This window comes from Corvus hawaiiensis, chromosome 6 (genome assembly GCF_020740725.1).
Source record: "Corvus hawaiiensis isolate bCorHaw1 chromosome 6, bCorHaw1.pri.cur, whole genome shotgun sequence".
NCBI classification, from domain to species: domain Eukaryota; kingdom Metazoa; phylum Chordata; class Aves; order Passeriformes; family Corvidae; genus Corvus; species Corvus hawaiiensis.
The window spans coordinates 25,788,314-25,809,722 of NC_063218.1; the positions used below are offsets into that span (position 1 = coordinate 25,788,314).

The 21,409-nt window shown below is 38.1% G+C and overlaps 1 protein-coding gene across 16 annotated transcripts in view; it reads left to right on the plus strand.

Moving 5' to 3' along the window:
• RALGAPA1 (Ral GTPase activating protein catalytic subunit alpha 1) overlaps positions 1–21,295 on the plus strand; it is a 131,011-nt gene extending 109,716 nt beyond the window's left edge. For 7 of the 16 annotated variants that reach the window (XM_048307427.1, XM_048307432.1, XM_048307431.1 and 4 more), the window contains 3 exons: positions 8,167–8,291; positions 18,240–18,354; positions 19,935–20,320. In XM_048307427.1, the coding sequence (XP_048163384.1) occupies positions 8,167–8,291; positions 18,240–18,354; positions 19,935–20,031 (337 nt within the window). In that variant the 3' untranslated portion in view covers positions 20,032–20,320. Of the gene's footprint in view, positions 1–8,166; positions 8,292–8,744; positions 8,748–8,921; positions 8,953–12,827; positions 12,831–18,239; positions 18,355–19,934 lie in introns of all 16 variants that reach the window. The other 9 variants (XM_048307428.1, XM_048307438.1, XM_048307441.1 and 6 more) reach the window with 5 other exon arrangements.
• The last annotated feature ends 114 nt before the right edge of the window (positions 21,296–21,409 follow it).

Below are 21,409 nucleotides of genomic sequence, written 5' to 3' on the forward strand. Positions count from 1 at the left end.
TGAACTTCTTGGTTTTTAAATCCTTCCATAAGATGCTTTCGTTTGCCAAAGTCCTTAAAATAAAATAACTTCTGGGTTCTACAGAGTTGAAGAATTTGATAAGTAGTATTTATTTTGATTTTTTTTCCCCTTAACTTTGAAATTGCTAGAAGTCTGAGCATAATTTTTGTCATTTTTGCTGCCTAATCAGATGAAGAGAATTATAATTAATTCAGTATTTCTTTTTATATGATTATCTTAAAAAGAACCCCAACTTTTTTAATAATTGGTTTTTATATAGTTCATATTCTAAAGAATATACTGAAATTAAAATTTATTTTAAGTTCAGCTCACTTGCACTTTAATTCTACATATCTTTATAAGCCTTCTGTAAAGGAGCTTGGTGCAGAGTGGTTACATTTTTCATTTCATAATTGAGTGTTTTAAGTGGTTAAGCACAATCCAAATTTTATCCAATTCCAGCTTGTGTTAATGGTGCTCCACTCACACTGCCTTAGCACCTGTTATGGATTTTGAGTCATCTGGCAGCCCGTGGGACTTAGATAAAGAAGTACCAGGTGTCCTGCCTGTCTCTTAATTGAGACGCAATGTAAACAATATAGACTTGGCAATATGGTTATAGAAATGGATTAAAGCCCAGCTTTGTCTGCACTGATGAATCACAGCTTTTTCTTCCTAGAAGATGTTATAAACCACTGATTAATTTAGCAAGCTGTAAGATCTGGTGGAACAACATAAAAGTAAACAATGCAAGGATTTTCCTAGAAGGACAGTGTTGCAGAATGTTAAATGTTTTTTAATGAAAATGCAAGCATCAATTAGAATTTCTTGCAGTAATTTAGCAATTTTGAAACTGCCCACACTGTAAAAATGAAGATTCTTACATAAATTCAAATAAAGTCAAGGCCTTTCAATATGTAGTGTGTTAGTAAACTAGGCAGAAAACAGTACCATTGACTTGGAAACACTCAATGGCTGCAACTTTATCTAGCCTACACTTACCTTGCAGGACTTTTAACCATATAACCATGGAGTAGATATAATGTAAATTATCTCCTTTAACTACGAGATAAATAATCTTAAACAAAAAACTCCTCCAAATGGCAAAAGTGCCTGATAATACTTAATTTATCACAGATTTATTTAACTGTTTAGTAGTGTAAAAAATTAGAAGTAATTTTCATTATATTTATTCAAAGAATGATGCAACTATGTTTTGGAAACAAATTGCAATATCTGGAATGATGGGATTAGTTTGTATAGATTTATCTATTATATATTCCCTTATTCTCTTCATGAAGAAATATACCTCAGAAATTGCTTCAAAAAGCCCTTCGCAGTTACAACTGGAGTTGAAAAAGAATGTCATTTAATATACTAGATAATACATTTTAGGCTTGCTTAAATTCTACAGTCTTGGTCTGTTACTTGTTTTCCATATACATTCTCATTTTATTAGAGAGATATCTGCACTAATTAGTAGATTGTAACATATACATTACTTACTAAATTACTGATTTTGGATAATTAGTAGAGCCCCTTGTGAAGTTTTAAAATGTTTTCACCAAATGCAACAAGTTTACTTTTGAAATACACCTTTCATTTCTCTGAGGTTTATCTCATATTTTTATGAGTAAGAAAATATATTGTTACATTTTATTGCAAAAGAGCTGTCTTGAAAATATGGTTCAGTTGGAAAAAATCACCTTAAAAGACTGTAAAATTTTTAATTCTTTCACCTGTTTAGTAGTGTCAAGCATAGTAATTTTTTTTTCTCTTTAACCTAAATAACTTGCATGAGAGATTAAGAGAATTAACTGAATTCTGTCTTATGAATCATTCATGCTGTGGCTAAGTCGAGTTGTATGTGCAGAAGCTTCTTTCATTTAGAGCATAGCTGCCTAAACAGATGTACCTAGCTAAATACTTACTTGCCATTTTCAATATTGGTAGTAGTTAAGAAAAAAAAGAACCCAGACTGACTTTGAGATATCAAGGTGACTTGAGTAAACAGAAGATACAGCTGGAAGAAAAAAACCCTCTTTATTTGTATACTGTGCAAACTAGATGTGGAAATTACTGAAATGCAATAAATGGGAAACACCATGATACCACTTCTACAGAGTAACTTTTCAGAATATAAGAGAACTTTAACTGTTCCTCTCGGTGTGGCCAGTTGATACTCATCACCCACCTACATACAAAACGCAGCTACTTGCAGGGCTTCCAGCACTGGATCAATAGCAGCCCAACTTACATCCTTAACTCTGAGAGCCAACAAAGACTACAAATTGCTGTGACTCAGTATGAGTTCAGCTGGTTTGACAACCACTGCACAGTCTCTTCTTTTAGAGTGAGATTTCCCAGAAAAAAATTCCATTTCTGTGATGTGTGGGTTTTGTCCAGTGTTCCTGTAGAAGTCAAATTCTGCTGGGGCTAAGTTTTCCTTTCAGCTTAAAATCTTGATCCTAACCTGTATTTGTTATTTTTATAGGGGAGGCAATTCTCCTTTCACACTTTGATGTCAGGAATTGAAATTTACTAGGAAAAATGTGCCAAATAAAATAAATTCTGAGGTTTGCACACCTTTTTGGGCCAGAGAGCAAAAAATTTAAAATCTCTTACCGACATATGCTATTCACTGTGCTTTACTGTTTCTTTTTTTACTTTGGTCCCTATTATCCCAGGAGCACTTTTGTATGTTGACAATACTACAGATTTGGTGGTTTTTTTCTATAAAAAATGATGTGTGCTTCTAAATTTGCTGAAGGGGAAAATGTAGTAAATAAGAGAGTTCCTTTTTACGTAGCTTTTCTTAAAATATTGTTAAACTCTTTTATATAAATTGTGTATATGTGCAATTAAAAACCTGTTGCAGGTGTCCATTGATCCTACAAGAAAGTATCTCTAGGTGCAGGATTTTCATTTTCCAGATAAGGATGGAGCAGCAGTTCAGTTTCTGCTTGTCTTAAATTATTTTCCAAATGCCTGGCTGACAAAGTCATACTCTCCACAATCATATCAATATATATTGACTTCTTAGATGATTTTGCTAACAGTTGGAACTGCCAGGGATGCAGCTGCACATGTATTTCTGAGAGTAGTTTGTAATTTAACCTGAAAAAATCCATCTTGCTATTTAGAATTATGTGTTCTAGCTTTTTTTGTAAGATCAGGACAATCATTAAAACCTTGTCATTTTTTCCTAGCTCTGGAACCAAAGCATCTACATACCAATATACAGTAATATTATGGTATACTGCGCATGTATACTGCACACATATACAAATACGCAAGTATGAGGAGGGAAGATTTATGAATAAAGCTTTCATGAAAGTGTCTTACTTTGACACTGCTGAAAGGGTTGTTTCATAAAGTAAGATTTCTTCTGAATCACAGGAAAAGTGCTCATCTATGTAGTCTAATCATTATGATACTTTTCTGGGAGAGAAGAGTCCCCAGATTCCAGTCCATGCTCAGGAAGCATTTGTTGTCAAATGGTTTTTGGAGCAGGCAGTAGAATTTCTTCTCCAGCCCATTTGGGAATCTAACACTTAGTAGTTGTGGTAATAGATTACATTGTTGTGAAGTGCTATATCCTTGAATAAAGTCTTGGAAATTTTATTCTATGTTTAAACTATTTTTTTTTCTTCATTTTTTCCAGCCTCAGGTTAATGTCATTTTAGGATTGGTATTCCATCAATGACTGTAGCAGTAATCATGCATCCACTCCTTAACTAAAAAATACTAGATAGATTTATTGTAATGCATTTTAGTCAGCTCTAAAACTGAGAAGTGTAAAGAAGAATGGAAAGAAAATTTGTAGTCAAAATGACACAGTAAATTGTAAAAAATCAATAATCATAGCAAAGGGAGAGTTTGTGGAGGGGATTGTTTGTGGACACTTGCAGAGACCTGATGCCACACGTAAGAAGACACATAGAAGAAAGTGCAAAAGTGCCTTTCCAAAAATGTCAAGATTGGTGAGAGTGACTGCATTAAGTGACTGGAGGCAAGTGGTTTTGGTAAAATTGATGGAATAGGTGTGGGCTATCAAGTTCAAATCAGTAGCCTGCATTTGTGCTAGGGAGTGGCAGACTGGTGGCAATATATGAGAGAATGCACCATCTAAGTAGTATATCCAGAAAGTGGATTCTGCAGTTCTCTGAGTAGGTTATAAAAGGATTAAAAATGCATTTATTTAGGCCAGAGAAAAGGATATGGCAGTAACTTAGATGTGAGGTGAGAGCCTAGGTAATTTGTTCAGGTAGATGGCTAGATGCAGATGTATTTTGCCATAGGAATCTTGGAAGTGATACAATCAACAGAGATGGAGAGCTATTAGGTGAAGACATGAGATGAAGTTTTTCAGAAAGATTAGGCAGAAGTAGGTGATCTGACAGCCAGGCTTTCAGTGCTTGTTCCCAAGTGGAAGTCAACAGGTCTAATAATGGAAAGTACAGTATTTTCAGATAATAGATCTTTTCAGATAATTATTAATATAAATTATTACAGATTTAGAGAATAAGTAAAAGGGATCATAATGCAAATTAAATATTAGCTGGAGTGACTACAACCTGAGTGACCTGTAAAGATATGATTCCTAATTCCTTCTGGTACTGATTCTATTTTTCAGAATAGTTTCTTCTGAGAAAGTATAATGAAGTAATTAGATTTTTTTTGTTATGCTTTTTGCAGTTATGAATCTGCAAGTTTTTAGCTGACACATTTGGGCAAGTGCCTGTATAATTAACGTGTATCTTACATTTTTATCCATTCTGTTTTGTTCCAGTTAGCACCTTCTTCAGAAGCAAAATACTCACTGTTGTTTAAGTGTTTTGTCACTCTCTGTGCCAGTCTTTCTCCATTGGTTTGTCTATGCATCCTTCCCATTCCATCTTAATTGCTGATGCCAGTGGCAACATGCACTCGAAGTAAGGATACAGCTTGCATTGTGCTGTTATTACTAGCCATTGGGTTTGTGTGTGCCACTCAATCGGTAAGTGCTAATAAGTCTTTCCTAGAGAGCAGTGTTTTAAAGAAATAAATGTCTAGCCTATTAGAAGTAATGTAGAAATTAGCTACAGTGGGTTTATGGTCACTCTTGCAGACAGTTGCATTCAAATACAGTGTAGCCCTAGATTATCTCAGCTAGAAAAGCATACAGAATTGGAGTTTCAAAATTACTAGGATGTTCTCAAAATATAAATGTATAGAACATAAAAGTATCTCATCTATGCAGTCTCTAATACAGAAACAGTTCTTCCGAGGAGAGTGTGTAATTTCTTAGTGCAGAATAGAGCAAGCTTTGGACTTAGCATTTGCCTCAGATTTTTGTTTTGTTTTTAAGGTGGGTTTTGTTTTTAACAAGCTGCAGATGGTTTTGTGGATTGTTAGGATGAGCAGCAACCCAGCTAGCTGAATTACTTTACTCTGGGTGTACTAAGTGTGCATTTGAATTAGACTTCTAGAACTGATACAAGCATATCCTCTTCACTGGGTAACAAAAACATCATTATTGTCCTCAGTCAGCATCTATCTCAAGACTTCTGTATTTGGTTAGGAGATATATACCAAGGCTGGAGAATGAGAATGTCCTTGTCATGTTCAAAGCAGTAACTTTCCTTCATTTTGCCTTATTTGTGTATAAGCTTTGGATATAATAGGATAAACTAAAAGGTTTCCTTTAGAGACCTCTGAAAGTAGAGCATTTTAAAAGCAAGTAGGTGTCTCTACCCTACTTTTTCATGAAACATTTTACCCATTCAAGCAGACTTTTAAAAACAGCTTGTTTTGATAGCAGCCTGTTCTCCTGTGGGCCTTCAGCCTTTGCTTCCTGGCAGCACCTTTGGTGCGAAAAGAGAGTGATCAATTGGGAGACTATCAGTGCCAGCATGCATAGAGTGATAAGTTAACACACCACTGGGAATTTCTAGGGCCCACCAAGATACTTCACTTCTAATGTGCTAACAAGCTCATTTTTCTACCTCTTGCCTCTTCAGTTATTTTTTTTTCTCAGAAGAGCTTAGAAGTTGAGTGCATCAGGCATAATGAAAAGCTCTGTAGGAGGGAGAAGCAATAACCCCATTTTTCCCTTTTCAGCCAAATAGAAAATTAGTTTCTGGTAATACACAAAGGCCAGTATTTTTTGTGCAAGGGGCACTGCTGTGAATCAAAGGACTCTATTAACTGCAGAAAATTCAGCAGCTGTGAATCTCCCCCAATGAAAAAAAAAGTGCTTTTCAACAAGTTGTGAGATACGTAGTATTATTTGGACTTCAACCATCAGTTTCATCCTCTACCACTTATACATAGCCTCTTAAAAACTGTGCTACATTACTGTCCTCTGTTCAGGCTCAATACTGTGTTTATCCCCCAACCTAAGAATCGATACAATGGGAGATTTTTATATTTTCTCTTGTCCCGGTGCTTCTATTAAAGCTTCTCCAAACTGAGGCTTCTGCTGTGGTTTAGCTGTCTCTGGATTCAGAAATAATTCAGAGCATGGATTTTGGAGGGAAAACTGTTTCCCGGTTTCACTATGTAACCAAGTTATGGTCTAAGGAAATATGACAGAAATAATTTTATTCACTGGAACTTTTTTCCAGATAATATAGTCTCTGTTTTTTTTCATATTTAGATAGACTGTAAAATCTACAGTAAATATTGTACAGAAAAAACTGCAAAAAATTTAGTAGGAAAAGTTCTGTAATTGTAGAAGTGTAGTTTTGTAAGATAATATGAAGATTATTGTTTCCAGCTTTAATTTGGTGTTGGGAATTTAATTGCTTATCATAACTGAAAATGGTGTCATTATTTATTTTAAACGTTATCACTAGTAATTAAAAGTGTTTATCACATGTAATACAGTTTTTATGTTTGGATTGCTAAAAAATATGTGCAAGATGAGTATTATCTCCATTTCACAGGTGGTGAAATTGAGTCAGAAAGGTAGTTTCCTCACTCTCCCTGATTCCCCCAAAAAGAGCAGCAGACCTGAAATCAAACCCCAGAACTTTAAAGAAACCTATTTTGAGTGCATTCCTCCACAGCATGCTGATTTGTTTGGGGTATTTTTCCAGAAAACAGAACTATGTAAGGAGAAAATTATCTCACTATCTGCAAATAAAATATGGGAAAAAAAGTGGGCACAAGTGTAAATGTCAGGGGAAATTTCTGATCATTCTGTGTTTCTGTAAGATAACTGGAGATGGTTTCCCTCATTCAACATACTGAGTCCAGCTGGAGGACTCTGAAAGTTGTGTGAGAAAAGGTTAACTGATTTCTCAGTTGAGCAACTATACAACATGAAGTCAGCATGGTGGTTTTTCTTGATAATTGTATGTTGCTGCCTGCTGCTCTACATTTTGACAGCCATTTCCATAGTTGCTTTCATGAACAGCAGAAATATTCTCTCTTTTTCTCACTCTCTCTGTGCTAACAGCACAATTGGGCCTGCTGGAACAAGAAGCCTGGAGAGGGTTCTTCAAAAACAACACTTCAAGATACCAGTCTCTTGTCAGTCATATTAGAGGGGGAGAACACAGGAAAAAAGAAGTACAGTATTTTACTGTCAGTACCCTGCCAACACCCTGTTAACCAGTATTTAAGGGTCCTGTGGATTCTTTACAGATATTCTTGCTTGTTTTAATGACATAATTGACAAGGTGTTTTTCCCAATACTGAAATTTCACTATATTTATCTTAAAAGTGTGTGTGCGTGTTTAGGGATTATGAAAGCTGTTTATTATGGAAAAGTGCAAAGTCATTTATTTTGTTAATGCTAAGGTATGTTTCATGCTACACCTCCTAAAAATTGAAATGTTTTTATATTTAGTTGTGACCAGAGTACAGGCAAATTAGTTACTTAAGAGAGTATTTAAGTTGCTGTTGTTTGTAAACAATTTCAGGAAATTTTGCATCAGACATGAAAAAAAGTACAGTTGAATCAAAAGGTTTACATTAATCATGTTTATCTTACACTTAATATTATGTCAATGCATCAGACAATATCACAGTCATGTAAAGAATTAAAAATAACTGTGTACAGTTGCTGAAATGCATGATATATATTTAACAAAAACAAGAATTCTGAATTACTAGATACTGATATTTAGCAGTTACAGTACATGGTATAAATTCATCCTTAATTCTTGGCTAAATCAGTTATGAGGAGAGAGCACGATACCTGCAAACAATTGTTCAACATCATCTAGAGCCTACGACATTTGAAGATTTTGCTGCTCAGGTTTTCTGTCCAGCACCTTATCACCATTTGCCCTCAGAGACGGGTAAGAAATAACAAACAGTTCTTATACAATCTTGCTTGAAATGCAGTATCCTTACTTATAAAGACTAAAAATTCAGACCTTTGCACATCATGAAGAGTTACCATTAGTTGGAAAGAACATACATGCTTGAGAATGTGGGCAAAGTTGACTTTAAATCTTTATTCTATTTTCTGGCATCATGAGCCAATGCTTGGCATTAAGATTTGGCAAGATGCTTTAATATAGCAACCGGATCCTGTATTTTTGCAGCAAATTTTATCACAATCCCCTGTATAAAATCTGCATGGAAACGTTGGTACTCTTGCATTTAGGCTAGTTCAGGTAGAAACATTTTAGGTACACCGTCCTCATAAGAAAGTTTCAAGGCTCGCTACATGTTTAGAATGTAAGGTTTTAAACTGAAAATATGAGCCTCGCAATCTTAATTTTGTTCCCAGGTTATTAGTCACAAAGTTGGTTTTAGGGTAATTTTTACTTTCCAGTAAAATACCTGTTTTATAAGAGGATACTGCATTTTTTGTTACTAATAAGAAAATCGGTAAAAGAAAATGAGTAACTCAAGGCCTTCCTGTTCTGACATTTCTTGAACTCCTTATGATTATTTCATTATTTTATTTCCCCTCTTTTTAGATCATTAAATATCAGTTCTGTTTATCTGAAGGTAAGACAAAGTGTCCAAAAAAACCCTTTGTTCCTCTTACTTTTACTAGAGCACTAAGCTTGTAACCAAATTGTATGCAAACTTTCCTTGTTGCCCTTGTTCACACTAAAAAGAATTTCACACTGATTGAAAAATGACCACTACATCATCTAAAAGTTTTAGTCTTTTACTAACCTCAGGTCTGCATGAAGCACTAACACTGGTTCTGGGATTAAGGTAACTAATGATAGAGACAGTTGTTGAATGAGTAACACTTTATTGTGTTGGCCTTTGTTTCTCAGCATGAACAAGTAGTACTGGATGGCAGTGGTGTGTTTTGTACCCTGTACTGTCTTTCATTCATGTTGTAAGACATTCTGCAGTGATAACCTAGGAGAGATGGAGAAGAAAAATGTGTAACACTTGAAATTCCCTGTTCAGAAAAACCTTATTTAATGATAATCAAAGTGCTTCCATGGAAAAACTGTAAATCTAAATTAAATAAATTTTGTAAGAATAATTTGGCAAGTTGTTATCTGAAAATTTGTTTTTCAATTCCAAAATTATATACAGAAATCAATTCTAAATTATACAAGAATTATTATAGGACTACAGAAAGAAGACTGAGAGATATTAAAATGTTGAGGCTCCTTTACTTTAAAGTATAAACAATAACTAGAAATGAGGTGCAGTTTCAAAGTATAGTAAGTGGTATAATTATGCTAGTGGAAATAGCTGAGACCAAAGGAAAACAAAATTAAAAGTAAGTAATTTAACTAAAGCAGTATAAAAATTAGTTACATAATTTAAAGTATGAAAACATTTGAATATGAAAAATCTGTAACTAGAAACATTAAAAACAAATAAACATTAAAAACAAATAAACATTAAAAACAATAACCAGGGATACCAGTCCTTGCCACATTTCCTGCCTAATGGACCTAGTGAATATTCAGCACCAGACATTTTTGTATGGCTTTTTTGTATAGTATATATTCTATATTCTAGTGCACTTGTAGAAGTTCTGTCTATTCATTTTCAGAAGTCTCATTCCAAGCCAAGTCGTTCTGCCCTCTTCCTCTAACTCATTTTTTCAGGGTGAAGCAAAGCTGCTTTTCTGTGCTAGTTTGGTGCACCAGAGTACACTGCTCTACAGTGGCAATTCTTGTATTCTTTTAAATTTGGTATTTTCTAGCATGATCTGAAATGAGGTTATGATTTTTTAGAAACTTGATTTTAACTTAACCTTTCTATCAAAGTTAATAAATTTTCTGTAGGAATCTCATTAATAGGAGCTTGTGATATGTTTCACATCTGCACACTTGCATGTGTGTCTGCATACCATGAAACACGATGTCCTGTCCTGGGAGCCACATTCTTCTGGACCTTGCATTGTGCAGTGGAACTGACCGAGACATCAGTGTCAGGAGCAGCCAGCAGCTTCCTAGGACAGACATGCCAGCATAGTGTGACCCAGCATCAGATTCAACCTGGCCCCGCATCTGCCTGACTCTCAGCTTTCATTTCAGCCCGGGGAAGCTGGAGGTGCTCTGGCACCTGTTCCATCTGGGGCTCCTGGAACTCTGATACTGAGCTCCAGACAGAGTGCCTGGAGTAGCACGGAGCCATCTGCCTCCAAGCTGATTCTAGAGGGCACAAATTCTAAAGCTTGAGGCAGGTATAAAATAACACTGCAGTCACCTGCCAGAAAGGTTACCCCAGGGCTTGGGGTTAGCCTGGAAACCACTGGTTTCCAGTTCTAGCAGAGGCAGATCTGTGAGCTACGTTGCTGCAGATGACCCACATTTCTGATGGACCAATGATCACAAGAAGAGTCCACCAGCAGTGCTGTTAAAAAATAGATACCCCTAAATTTCCAGGGCCCCTGCAACAGGTGAATTTCTTGAAGGAGGTACAGAGCACTGAACCATGCCAGGATTACACATAGGAGTGGTCCTGTAGTCCTGCCTGGGAACTCACATGCATTCATCACCCTCAAGATGACTCAGACAAAACTGTGCAAGCTTCCTACCAGATGTGTCCATGTCATCTGAAAATTTCTAACCAACTTCTAAGAATACTTTACATTTTTTTTAAATACAAAATATTTCATTTATTTATGGGGCTTCTTTTAATAAAAAATAATTGACCAGAAGAGACTAAGAAAAAAAAAAATCTACATTTTAGATATTACAGACTTAATTCTTTTATTGGATCATGATCTCCAAGATTACAACTGCTGAATATGTTTAATTTTATAAAATATTCTATACCTTTTTTCATCTGAGGTAGGTCTTAGAAACTATGAGGCTGCTACAGCCCATCACCAGGTGTTATCATTTTGTTGTTGTTGTTGTGACCCATTGGCCTTTTTTTTTCATTTGAGCTATGAGAATTAGAGCAAATAGAGAACATGCCATTCAGTAACAAACTGTATTTTCTCAGATGGACTTATTTTATCAAAGGCTCAGACATCAGCAAAGGCTGTTCCTTTTTTCTGTGACTACCGTTCAGTACAATGTGATTGTGGCAGCTGCTGTTTTATCTAGAAGCTTAGTTTGCTTCTGACAAATCTACCTTCCCATGTTTGGGAACCTGACCAATGTAGTGAATGTGTACATTTAAAGAAATTGAGATTTACCTGTACTTAATCACAGAATGCAATTCAGTTGCCTCTGTGTTTTTTACCTTGTGCTGTTCCTGTTAAATTGAGTAACTGCAAATACTCTGCTAAATAGAGTAACTCGTCCTATGCAGATATTGAGTGAACCAGATCTCTGTGACACCAGAATAGGTTGAGGGAACTGTCAATGATAAGCTCAATTATATTGAAGAACATATTGACCTCATGATGCTAAGATTCTGATCTTTAAAATGTCTTGGGTTTGTTTTTTCTGTCTTCTTTTGTTCCCTTTCTTCCTACTAAGACTAGTACCTTTTTACAGTAAATTTTCTAAAGAAGAGGCCCTTCTACATTAATCATAGTATTTTCCTTGTGACAAAAGCATCAGGCTTTTTGGCCCCAACAATCATCCCTGTATTTTCAAGCCTGCATTCAGAACAGTTCTGCTGCCCCACTCCCAAAGTAAGTGGGGTTGCCACCATACAGGCAGGGAAGCAGGAGAATGTAGAGGTAATGATGCTTTAGCATTGCACAATTAAAGATCAAGTTCAACAGCTTGCATTTTCTTCCGCTGCTTCCTTGGTGCAAAATGGTGAAACTAATAATCCTTTTGTCCCTGTACTACCCCTTCGCAGATGAGAATGATGGTGCTTTTGTCACTGTAGAAGGATCTGAGTAACGCTTGGTGGTGGTGGTTTGTGATTGGAAGTGGAGCTGAAATACAGAAGTGAGGGTTCTGTGCCTGGCAGGGTTGGAAGAATTTCTCATTATCTCTTCTCCAGTCCAAACTTAAGAAGGCCTTTTTTTTATTCCAAATCAGAGCAAAAGCTCAAAACTTACTGACATTTTCCACAGAATTTGTATTGGAACAGCTGAAGCATTTCTGAACTATTGTCCTAAAGTCAACTACTTGGGTGAAGGTCCACTCAGCATTTTGAGACAGTAAATTCGGTGTGGACTGCTAGAAACCCAAACAGATCAACTTCCTACGTTTAATGAAATGGATCTACTGAAAAAAAAAAGAGTAGGATTGTTCAATTAAAGAGCATCCCATGCATACACACAAGGGGACAAAACTAAATTTTAATCCTGACTTTTCCTAGTTTTTGAATTTTTGACTTTATTTTCTTGTGACATTTGCCTTGTGTAATTACTTCCATTTTTGTTATAAAGTATAGGGCAAAACAAATTCTGTAACACTGATTAACAGGATACATAAGCAAACTGCAACCTCTAGCACCACCACCTCCTGCAGACTGAGGTAGGACAGTAGTTGGTAGGAATGGTAAGCTCTCTTAGCTCTGCCTGAATTTCTGTAGTGGAAAGACTGGGAATTTTGCCAGTGGGTTTCACTGTAGGCTGACAGAGGGAAATAGGCTTACCTAACACACATGGTTCAGTCTAGGTTCTGAAGAGCATTATTCACTGGCCTTGGACTTGGCTGCTGTTTTGCCATAAACTTAGTCTTTTTTGCTGGGTTCTTTCTCATGCCTCTTAGTTCTTTCTCTTCTACCCAGTTCTGGTCTCTCAGGCCTTTAGACCATCTCTTCCTGACCTTTTTGCCTTGCTTTGCAGCTGCTTTTGCAGTCTTTCTAAATCTGCTCTCACTTCCTTTCCTCATTTCACAAAATTAGTGAGAGACTTGATTGACTTGACTCTAGCAAAGCTGCTGAGCATGACAGACAACCTGGCCAGATTTGGACTGAAATTTGTAAGAGTGGTGAAGGGCATAAGCTGTACAAAAATAATTGCCTTCTTCCTGAAGGTCAGATGGGACGTGGTGAAGTATCTTAGAAGACCATCAAAATTTACCAACATGCACAAACTGTATTTTACTCTGTGGTCATTTTCAGAGACAGCACTCAGGACTGCACTGATCGAGACAACAATGTGTGATAAAGCTGGAAGTGCTTAGAGTAGTTTTACCATGCAGCAACCTGTCAGGCTTCTCCTTGGTGAATTTTTCACCTTGGAAAGTCAGCACTGATGAGCGAGATTAGTCATGGCAGTGCATATGTTATGATACCTCCAGATTCCTCCATCTCATCTCACTTCTAATTTAATCTTTGTATAGTTAGGATTCCATTTTAAATAGTTAATTTCTGAGTCAAATAACCGACATACTATCATTAAAAGATTCTAAAATTTTTCAAATGGAGTGTGAAAAATGTTGCATTTCAACTTTGTTGACCCACCTCCTAGTTTAGAAGCAATTGAAGTAGCTTTGCATTATGGCCCCAAAATATCATAGCTCATCAGACTATGGTATTTGTCACTTGTCAAACCTAAGAGGAGAAAAATACGGATCACTTCCTAATGTTTTTCAGCCTCTTAAGAATCCACAGATATCTATTTTATTTTTTTAATAGAACTTTCTGGCTTCACATCATTTGTCCATAAAGCCTTCATATATAACCCTATGTTTATATTTTAGATAACTAAGTATTTTGTTGTTGTGGTTTAAGAATGGTATTTTCCAATTCAGTGTTCCCACTGAAACCACTCCAAACCATGTGCCACTTGATCACTCCCCCTCTCCCTCTCCTCGGTGGGCTGGAGAGGAGAACTGGAGTCATAAAAGGCATGGGATGAGATAACAACAATTTACTGGAAACAGCAATGAGATAAGAAAATGAACAGCAGCAGAAGGTACAAGAAAGAGGCAAACAATTCACATGGGCACAGACATACCCCATCTCTAACAATACCCGACTGTTCCCTCTGCCATGCTACACTGATCTGGAAGCGAGCCCTTCCCCCATACCTGGAAAAAGGTATCTAGAATAACCTGTGTGTCCTGGCTATGCCCCCTTCTGGCTACTGCAAAAATCAACCCTGTCCTGGCCAGAACCAGGACATTTTTCACCCCTTACTCTATACCATCTCCATCATCCTTTGCTGATACACAGATCCTACACCTTCCAGCTATATGCGTAAGCATGAGTATCATTTCCATAGTCAATGACCATCCCTCCAAGGTGTCTGTTGACTTCCATTAGTCAATGACTGTGGGTTCAATCTGTCCTAGATATCTTCCAGGGCAGGAGGGCTGGTGTGCTGTCAGGTGGTATTTGTCACTTGTCAATAAGCAAGCTGCACCAGGAGCTCACAATTGGTGCAGTTCATACTCATTGTCCATGGTAGTTCTGGCATACGGTGGCAGTGTCATTCAGCAACCACTTTTGTACAATTCAATATTACAGACTGTTCTAACCCAAAAATCAAACTCCCTGGAGGTACACATTGTGTTTCCCTGTTCCACTGCATCACCCATCAAGTGCACCCAGGTCCTTGAGCAAAAACAATCCCATGGATGGGTTTGCCTTTGCTTGAGGCAGGACTAATCCAAACTGTCTTCCCTAACACATTTCTCATGTGCTCCACAGGGAGGTACAGGGAGGTTTTGATTGGGCAGGGCCAGCAAGGTAGATCCTCTAGTGTTAACTAACCAGGGGGCCTGTGCTGAAGGCAGATCCCAGTGTTTGAAGGTCACACCACCCGTTGCTTTCAATGTGGTTTTTAATAGTCCATTGTACTGTTTCATTTTCCCAGAGACTGGCGCAGGATACAGAATGTGATGTACCCATTCAGTATCATGCTGGCCCAGGTGTCGATGAGGATATTTTTGAAATGAGTCCCATTGTCGAACTCAATTCTTTTGGGGGTGCTATGTCACCACATTAGCTGTTCTTCAAGGATGGTGTTCTGGCCAGTGATATGAGGCACAGGGTGCGTCTCCAGCCATCCAGTGGTTGCCTCCACCATTGTCAGCACATGGCGCTTGCCTAGGCAGATTTGTGGGAGTACGATGTAATCAATCTGCCAGGCCTCATCACATTTATATTTCAACCATCGTCCCCCACACCAAAGAGGCTTTACCCATTTAGCCTGGCTGATTGCAGTGCATGTTTCACAGTTACGGATAACCTAGGATATAGTGTCCACCACTCAATCACAAGCCCATGACCTGAGGTGTTATGGGCCCACCAAGTCAGAAATAATTCACCCTTATGTTGCCAGTCCAGATCCACCTGAGACACTTTAATCTTGGCAACCTGATCCACCTGTCCATTGTTGCAGCATTCTTCAGTAGCCCAACTCCAACCCCCCCATATTATCAGCTACCAGAAAATGAAAAAGGATACACTCTCTTCATTGATGGTTCCTAGCATTTTGTAGGGATACATCGAAAATGGAAGGGTGATGTATGGAGTCCTACATGGCGAGTCACAGAAGATATTGAGGGACAAGGTGGATCAAGTCAGGGTGCAGAGCTGAAAGCCATCCAGCTGGCTTCACATGTCACTGAACAAGAGGAATGGCCAGCATTCTGCCTCTACACTGACTCATGGATGGTGGCAAATGCTCTGTGGGGTGGCTAGAACGATGGAAAAAGAGCGATTGGCAGTGCAAAAGGAAACCATCTGAGCGACTGAACTATGGCAAGACATCACTGCCCGGGTAGAGAAGTTGGCTGTAAAAGTACATCATGTAGATGCAAATATTCTGTCACTTTATCAGGGTCATGCAGGTGAACTGCCAAACCATTGGAGCAAAGAATTTTCCCCAAAACTGGGGACATTTTCTCCAAGTTCCATCCACTCATGACTATCCACCCTCAGGGCAGATCTCTGAATGACCTCCCTAGAAATCTCTGACTCCTGACCTACTCTAAACACGGTGTAGACTGCACTGAGGAGATATGGCAGACTTAGCAACAAGAACATGCTTTCCTTAACATCCAGCAGGAATTCTAAATTCTCAAAAGCTGTTTTAACAGGTCTGAAGGAGAAAAAGGAGGTGAAAAGCTGGGGAAAGTCATCCCCCCTGTTCTTCCCACAGACTGGGTTTGATTGTTAATGGACTCCCAGAGCTAGTGCCTGAGTAAGGATAGGAGAGCAATGCTGAATACACATCCCAAATTACCCTCATTGCCCTTTATCTTACCATGTCATGAACTGATACCCCATAGCGCAGCAACAAAGCAATCCTGATTCCTCTCCCTGCTCTATGAGCACATAGTGCATATACAGAAACATGCACAGGGTTAGGTACCGCACCCACATGAGCAGACCAAGCAACACTGTGACCAGTAGATCTAGATCTAATACAACAAATCAAATCAGATTAGATAAAATTTGTTTTCAACTCACTGTGGGCAGATCTGTTGTTATCTCAACCCTTTGTGCCTCACACTGGGCACCAAAGAAGGCTGTTGTGTTTTAGGAATGGTATTCTCCGATTCAGTGTTCCCACTGAAACCACTCCAAACCATGTGCTGCTCCATCACTCCCACTCCCCTTCCCCTCAGCAGGCTGGAGAGGAGAATTGGAGGCATAAAAGGTAAAGCTCGAGAGATAAGAACTATCTTTACTGGAAACAGCAATGAGATGAGAAAACATACAGTAACAACAACAGTGCTAATGACAGAGGGTACAAGAAAGAAGTGAACAATTTGATGTAGGAAGCAAACACCCCTCCCAGTAATACCCAACCACTTCCTGCACCACACTGCACTGACCCAGAAGTGAGCCCTTCCCCAGAAAATGACACAAGGTGGTACAGAATAACCTCCAGGTCCCAGCCATACCTCCTCCTGGCTACTGCAAAAATTAACCCTGTCCTGACCAGAACCAGGACAATTGTGGAGAGAGATAAAGATAATAGCATTTTAGAGTGAAAATTTTAAAACTCTGAAGGGGAAGCAAAACCTGCAAAATTTTTATATACCATGTTTAATATCCACATGTGTGTATGAGCGTATGTATGTATATATATGCTTATCTAAAATCCAAAGAAATTTAGTTACTAATTAATCTGTTAATTTCTGTCAGACTTTAAATATATTTTAAGTACTGTTATTCTTCACTCTTCTGGTGTGGTATGTTCAGATGTGAAAATCACTTTACATGACTTCTGTTCTTCAATGGCTCTAAGTTTCTTTAAAAAAATGTGGTTAAATGTGAATTTGTGCTTTTGTCTGCAGGAATCAGAAACAAAATTTTAAGGTACGACTGGAATAATACTTTAATTGAAATAATAGGGCAGACTGAGGTTTTCTTTATCCAACAACACATGATAAAATTTCACACTAGGGTTTAACCCTTCAATGCAGACTAACTAGCTTAAAACTAGCTGCTTTTTCTTCTTTACATGATTCCAGGAGTCTCATGTTAAGACTGGCTATAATTTTAAAATATTTGGTGAAACAGCTGGGGAGCAGAAGCCATATATCAAGTTGCCATTTGTTTTTCCTTCTCAACTGTGTGTATGTGTGTGAGTATTTAGCTGTTTTCACAGATGTTAAGCAAGCATTTCAGACAGTGTTTAGGATGTATCTCAGTTGCTATTAATAAGGTTGCTGGATCTGGATAATGTTATAGAATTCTTTTCTTTCTCTCTCCCTTTTTTTTCTTGTAATGCTTAGTTGGTAAGTATGATGCTGGATTTCAGAGCTGTTGCTTCATTGCACATAACTAACTCATCACTCTCTTTAACCTGTAGCATGAGCAGCAATTGCATAATGAAATTCGAAATTCCGTTTTCTGTGCTCATCTGTTAATACCCTTCAATCTCTGCGGTTCGTGTCTCATGTCTCACACCTGTTATCTTTTATCTTTTCTCCTCCCCCTTCCTCACTTCTTTCCACTCCTCCTTCCTCATCACTTCTTCATTCTCAACAAAGAAAGAAATGCTGTGATATTTCTTCTCCTTCCAAAACCTCCACTAGAAAGCATTGGCCACATCAAGGTAAAGGGCAAAGGCTTGAAACGGAAGGTCTTTCACGCTAGCTGTGAATGGTATGCTGTGCAAAACAACAACGGTTATTTTCTATTCTCTAATTTCCACCATTTGAAATGCTTTAATTTCTTGTAAAATCAGAACAAGATAGAATTTCAGAAAATGCAAATGCATGTTTCCCTGCTTGCCTTTTTCTATAAGGCGCAGTGAGTCAGGCATTATCATGCTTTTCCAGATTGTTTGGCAGTGAAGTACCTAGTTCATGAACAAAATTACTGTCACCAGCTGGGGAACAAATAACAGCCCTTTCTCTCCCCTGTCAATCTGATGGGTCGTGTCAGTTTGAAGATAGAAAGTACCATGCTGTTGCTCTGGAGCAGGCAGGTGAGGGACCAGGTGAGGAAAACAGCCAGGTTGCTAAATACCACAGGTTTATAACAATCTTTTAAATGTGCTCCTAGACTTCTTACCTTATGACCTCATTCGATTTTAGAGGACTTTTTCAAAATAAATCATGACCAGGTTTGAATGACTTTTGCACCCTTTGTATGTGAAACGTATACTGAGGCAGAGAGACCTTCAGTTCTGATTATTGCATTATTATTTTAAAAAAATTACCAGTTAATAGCATGATGTGGAAGAAATAGCAAGTGATTTCTGGCTTACTTCAGTCCACAGGGGTTTCCCCATTGACACCTGCAGGACTAGGCTTCTGTCTCTAATTTATATGGGTCAGAAGCCTTCAGAGTCAACTGAGGTAGTTGAGTTCAATCACACTGTCAGTTTCTGTAAATGGCTAATGAAAATGCAGTTTAGTTTTATGGATGGGAATTCATAGTATTAATTTTCTGTGTTATGGGAAGGAGAATGTAATTTTGATTTCATATTTTCTCCTTTTCCTTTTGTACTTCTGTGGAAGAAGATTTGGAGACAGGCTGTTTGTAGGAAAGAGCCTTGTCCCCTTGCAATGAGGACTCTGGGGCCACTGGAGTGTAGCTCACTGGACTAATGAATTACACATCATTGTCTCAAATTCATCTTGTTCCTTTTACAAAGAAACGTTAACGTATAGTGCATCCACTTAGTACAATCTGTTCAAGCTTCTGCCTTGTGGGCCCTGTAGAAATTTGTCTTTTGAAGCACCAACTAAAGTTGGGATGGGAGAAGATGTTTTGCTCTCTCAGTTGGCCCCCAATTCACTCCACCTCTTCAGCAGCATTCCTAGAGCTCCCTTCATGTGCAATGAGCTGTTAACCTTCGTGTTCTCATTAAAGACTGGATTCTTCTGGGTTGTGGTTTGACTAATGATTCCCCATCCCTGCAAGGGAACTGGAGCTGTTTGTTTTCCTGGTTAGCGGGAGAACGTTTCCCACTTCAGTGCTGCCTCAGTTGCTCAGAGCCGAGGGGGTTCTGCAGTCCCATAGCTCAGTGGTTTCTGGAGTCATCTTTTCTCTAGAGGTAGATTTGTAGCATTTGCTAATTCCATGAGCAATATCATCAACCACAGCTGGTAAAGGGCTAGGAGATGCTGTGGCAGTGACAGCAGCACTGAAATTCCTCTCTGCTCCTTGCTAAGAGATCCTGTGCTGCAAATGCAGAAGGCAGCACTGACCCGTCTGGTTCTTGCTGTCCTCTGCAGGCTTCTGCCCAGAGACTCAGCTGGGAGAAACTCCAGCAGCAGCAACAGCACAGGTGGATGGAACAGACTTAGCCTCTCCAATGTCTCCTCGGACTAGCAAGAGCCGCATGTCCATGAAACTGCGCCGCTCCTCTGGCTCAGCCAACAAGTCCTAAGTGGCAAGATGCCTGCAGCTTTCTAGTGAACAGCAACTGGCCACCCTCCTCGCAGTGACTCACCGCCTTTCGGGTTTTTTTACTGCTCACACCTTTCATGCAAGGATAATGTGTCTCATGTGTGTGCGCCCATGCCCTGCATACTCCTTTTCTGTATGTTTATTTTAAACAGTGACACTGGAATTTTACTTTAATATCTTAGCTTTGGTTTTTTTATCAAACTCCAGTTTGCCTTTTTTTTCTCTGCAGTGCAGTTTGTATCCTGCACCTTTTACCTTCTTGGATGATCATGGATGATTAACTTTGGGTTTTAACTCTGGTTGATCTTGAGTCAGTATGGAATTGGAGACTGCAGTTGGATTACAGTATATTTATTGTGCCCCATTGCAATTTTCTGTGTAAGAAAGAAAGAAATATGTACAATTTGAAAATGAATGTACAATTTTAAATTGAAGTTGCATTTGTAAAGTCTTTGTCAGATGTCACAATGTTAATGTCACAAGATGTGTACAGATTATTTATGTTGAGAATAAAATAGTTCCATGGCCTTTCAAGCATTACAGAATCCAAATGAAATAATTCGCTCATAGCACCAACTCTTTCATCATAAAGCGATGTTATCATTTCATAACTCTGCAGATAATCTATGCCAGAAAAAAAAATCACTGTGCTGAAATCCTACTTATGCTTGGCTTCCAAATATTTTTGCAAAGTTTGCTTTTCCAAGTGGTATCGACAGTAAATGCCATTGAGTTTCATGAGTTTTAGCCGTTATCATTAGGCTGCTCCATCTAGATGTATATTCTTTTTTCTTACATTAAAAAAAAATTTAAAACAAACACTTTCCTGATAGAAATTCATTGCTGTGATGATGGGTACTAAGGAAGAAAAGGGAACATGCTCCGGGAGCCTGGCCTGAAATGTTAATAATTTCAACCTTCTGAGCGCAGATTAGTACACGAGTTCCACCCACCTAGAGGTATTTTCCTACAGAAAATGAAATGCTCACATTTTGAATCTAGTAAACAACAAAACGCTGTTAACAAAATGTAGCATGGCATCGGTACTAACTGCATGTGTAAATATATCATACGGGCAACAAAAAAGAAATTATGTATTGTCATTCATGTAGTATCTACAAATTTGTAATGGTTGAAGAGAAGACATGCTATTTAATAATCCAATAAAATTATTCTTACCACCTTTTGTATATTAGTCATTCACCTCACTGATTAGATTCTTAGTCCAGTTTATAGAAGAATTGTGTATTACATGCACATGGACCAGTTAAATGCAATACACAGTTTTCATTTGTATTAA